This window comes from Rhincodon typus, unplaced genomic scaffold (assembly GCF_021869965.1).
Source record: "Rhincodon typus isolate 14 unplaced genomic scaffold, sRhiTyp1.1 hic_rhity00000725, whole genome shotgun sequence".
Taxonomy (NCBI): domain Eukaryota; kingdom Metazoa; phylum Chordata; class Chondrichthyes; order Orectolobiformes; family Rhincodontidae; genus Rhincodon; species Rhincodon typus.
The window spans coordinates 46649-50000 of record NW_025966363.1 but is presented as its reverse complement, the minus strand read 5'-3'; the positions used below and the strand labels follow the sequence as shown (position 1 = coordinate 50000).

General features: G+C 46.7%; 1 protein-coding gene across 1 annotated transcript; it reads right to left on the bottom strand.

Moving 5' to 3' along the window:
- Positions 1 to 311: 311 nt before the first annotated feature.
- On the bottom strand, positions 312 to 2457 carry LOC109922907 (histone H1.10). The gene has a single exon (XM_020522938.2). The coding sequence runs from the start codon at positions 2273 to 2275 to the stop codon at positions 1727 to 1729; it is 549 nt and encodes a 182-aa protein (XP_020378527.1). The 5' UTR covers positions 2276 to 2457; the 3' UTR covers positions 312 to 1726.
- Between the last annotated feature and the right edge of the window lie 895 nt (positions 2458 to 3352).

Genomic DNA, 3352 nt, shown 5'->3' with positions numbered 1-3352 from the left:
CACAAGTGGAGTTGACGTGTATCAGATCAGCCATGATCTCAATGAATGACGGAACAGATTCGAATGGCTTATTTCTGCTCTTCCCTCTGGTAGTTTGTTTTTAGCGCTAGTCTTGCAATGAAGGAAAAGTGCCACCAAATTATGCACAGCAGGACCGCACAAGCCAGATCCTTGCATGATGCTGAGGTGAGAAAATGTTGGCGTTACAGCCAGCCTCCGGGTATAGAACCAGTGTCCAGGATCCCCCATGGGGCAAAATAGAAGCAGGTGGTGGATTGTTCCGAGTGTGAGAGAAGACAGAGACCAGTGTCGACTTTTTAAAAACATTTATTCATTTTTGCATGTAGACTACACCGTTGTTAGGTTTACAGAAGTATAGCATTAAACATTTCCACAGTTTTCACATGTTCATACAAATCTCTCAATAAAGAAATTCGCTTGGAAACAAACAAACAATCTGAAAACAGGAGGAACGCCGCTTTCCCCTGGGAAGGGGAACAGGAATGGGGTGGTGGGGGGCAAGGTGGCATCCCACATTATAGCCGAATTGATCTGAACCCGAAAATAAGAAAAGGCACATGGCGAGTCTTGCAATGCATGATACACACACACTTTGCACACCCAACAGAGCCAAGCCGGGCCAGGTCTAAAGCACCTCACATTCTGCAAACTAGGAGACAGCACTCTGCAAACGACAAATACTGATTCAATTTCTATTGCATTTTTAAAAACAAGCAAATCCAGAGGCTGGAAAAGCAAACATAATTCTCAGCTTTGGTCCTTTTGTTTTTACATCTCAGGTACAAGTTCGCTTTATTTTAACAACCCTCCCCACCCTCCGAACTTCATTTGCAATTTGGTTTTGGAGAGGAAAACCAAAGGGTGCTTTAGCGAAAAAAAAAACAAAGCATAATCTGCAGTTTGGAGAACTTCCGGGTTTAAAAGTAACCAATCAGCACACAGAGCACACTCCCGCCAAAATGAAACCACCCGTTCCAGCAACCTGATTGGCCGAACGTCGCCATGGCAACAGTTGCCAGGCAATCAGCAAACCAGTGCGCTCCCCCTCCAATATTTAAAAAAATGAGCTTTTAAGGACGACCCTTCAACCGAAATGGCGATAACTCGAAGTACGAAACTATTCTTCAATTTCCAATTATTTTTCTCGATTTTAAGAAAAATACACGAACTTGAACAAAAGAAATTGCATCCCTTCCAGAAAATCAAATTATTCCGAAATAAAAAGCACAGGATACAAATTTGCATGCAGTTTTCAACTTTCACGCCGCCTCTTCAAAAATAAAATGTAACAAAAGAACAAATTCCTATCCGCAGTAAATCATAAAACATTTCGACATCATCCGAAAGTTCTGGGTCTCATGATTTTTTTTTTGAATTAAACCTGTTGCAAGCTGAGCTAATGATAACAAAACACAAACTGTACAACGTTAAAAAAAAAATACAAAAAAAAAACTACAGGCGCTACAATCCCGGCGAAATGTCAGTCAAACTTTACAAACAGCATCAATCAAAACAAAACAATGTCGAGGAAAATCTTCCCGCGTTCTCGACAGACTGGGACCACAAACTACACAGGCACGCAAAAAAAAAAAGATTTAACCCCAAAATGAGGTGATACAACGACTGGGGGAAAAAAAAACGTTAATATAAAAAAAGTCAGTTGCATTTTTTAACCTCTCCTTAACAAAAAAAAAAATAACGGTTTCTAAGCTTTCTTGGACTTGGATTTTTTATTTCCTTTGCCTTTCTTGCTCTTGCTCCTGTCTTTGCTGGAGGAGACCGGGCGGCTCTTCCTGCCGCTGTCTGCTTTCTTGCTGGAGGCGCCTTTCTTGTGAGATTTCTTCACGGCGCTGCTACTGCTGTTGCTGGCCGACGCTGAAGCTTTCTTCTTCTTCGCCGCTTGCCCAGCTTCGCCTTTCTTGGTGATCTTGAAGGAGCCGTTCGCCCCTCTACCCTTCACCTGGTTGAGGGTGCCGTTGAGGACCAGGGCTCGCAGGGCATAGCGCAGGTAAGTGCGGCCCTGGCGCTCATTGAACCAGGGCACGGTCTTGGCTTCCTTGTAAATGGTGGCCAGCGAGGAGCCATTGCGGGCTCCCAGCCTCTGCACGATCTCCACCAGCAGGGCGCTGTACTTACCCTGCTGGTTCTTGCCCTTACCCGACTTCTTCTTCTTGGAGCCTGCCTTCTTGGCCGGGCTTTTCTGCCCCTCTCCCTCGGCAGGAGCAACAGGCAACGTTTCCACATCAGCGGACATGGTTGCAGGAAGGGAAATGCCAAAATTTAACAGCAGTGCAAGCAGACAACAATTGCAGCGAGGAGTATCGATTGCAAACTGTAGGATTTGGATTGCACAGGTTGAGAGAGGGTGGGGGTGTGTGGAAAGCTTGGGGAGCCTATGCAATGCTACCACGTCCTCTCCGCTCAAGCTCTGGCTGCGGAATTTTTTCTGCGCAGCTGCTTATTTATCCGCTCCGAGCGAACGTCAATGGGAACATCAACAGCCCGGGCCAGGAGTTGCGTTAACTTGTGCTTCTTGCACCGCCTTTCCAGCCGCTTCTGGGCCGTACCCGGGGCCGGTTGACCCCAGGTCCGGGTCAGGAGGTGACCCCAGACTCTTGCCTCTCGGGTGCATGGTCCCGGTAGCGTATCCGCAGCCGCCAAATGCCAGATATCCCGCAACACAGACCGGCTCCCCATGCACACCGAACACCCAGAGATAGGGGTAGTCACTTCCAGGGGAGTTATTGCAGCCACCCGGGGCTTGCATCCTCGTAAACGCAAGCCCGAGACATAAAGGAGAGGGTGCACCGTCCAACCGGTCCAGGTTTGGCACCTTTGGGTGCCTCGGGTGCCAAAATATTGCACTTTAATTTGTTGCAACTAACACAGTGCGCGCCCCCGAGCGGCCGCGCACGGAAAGGGCACAACTGATTTTTTTTTTGCTGGTGAATTATAATTTCACCGAAATCCGAGTCCAAAGAAAAGATACAAAAAATCGCAGCAAACTGGTTAAACAACGATCATTTGCAAACATCGAGTCCGTCAGCATGACCATCATCTGCAAATGCAATTCACTACCCCCGCCCTCGCCCGCCTCGCTCAAACAATTTTCACAAAAGTGATGCTTTCTGGTCGTGGTAAAATATTTTCAAGTTTTGTAATCGACCCGTTTCCGCGCGAATCTTTAAATCATCCCCCTGGAAATCCGCGATCAGCCGGAAAGATACAAAAGAAAAGACACAAGCTTGCTGCATTTTATTTCAGAGGAGCGAATGTGTTCTGTCAAATTGCAATTGAAGTGGTGCTGGGAATGTAGTTTTAAACTTTTTTT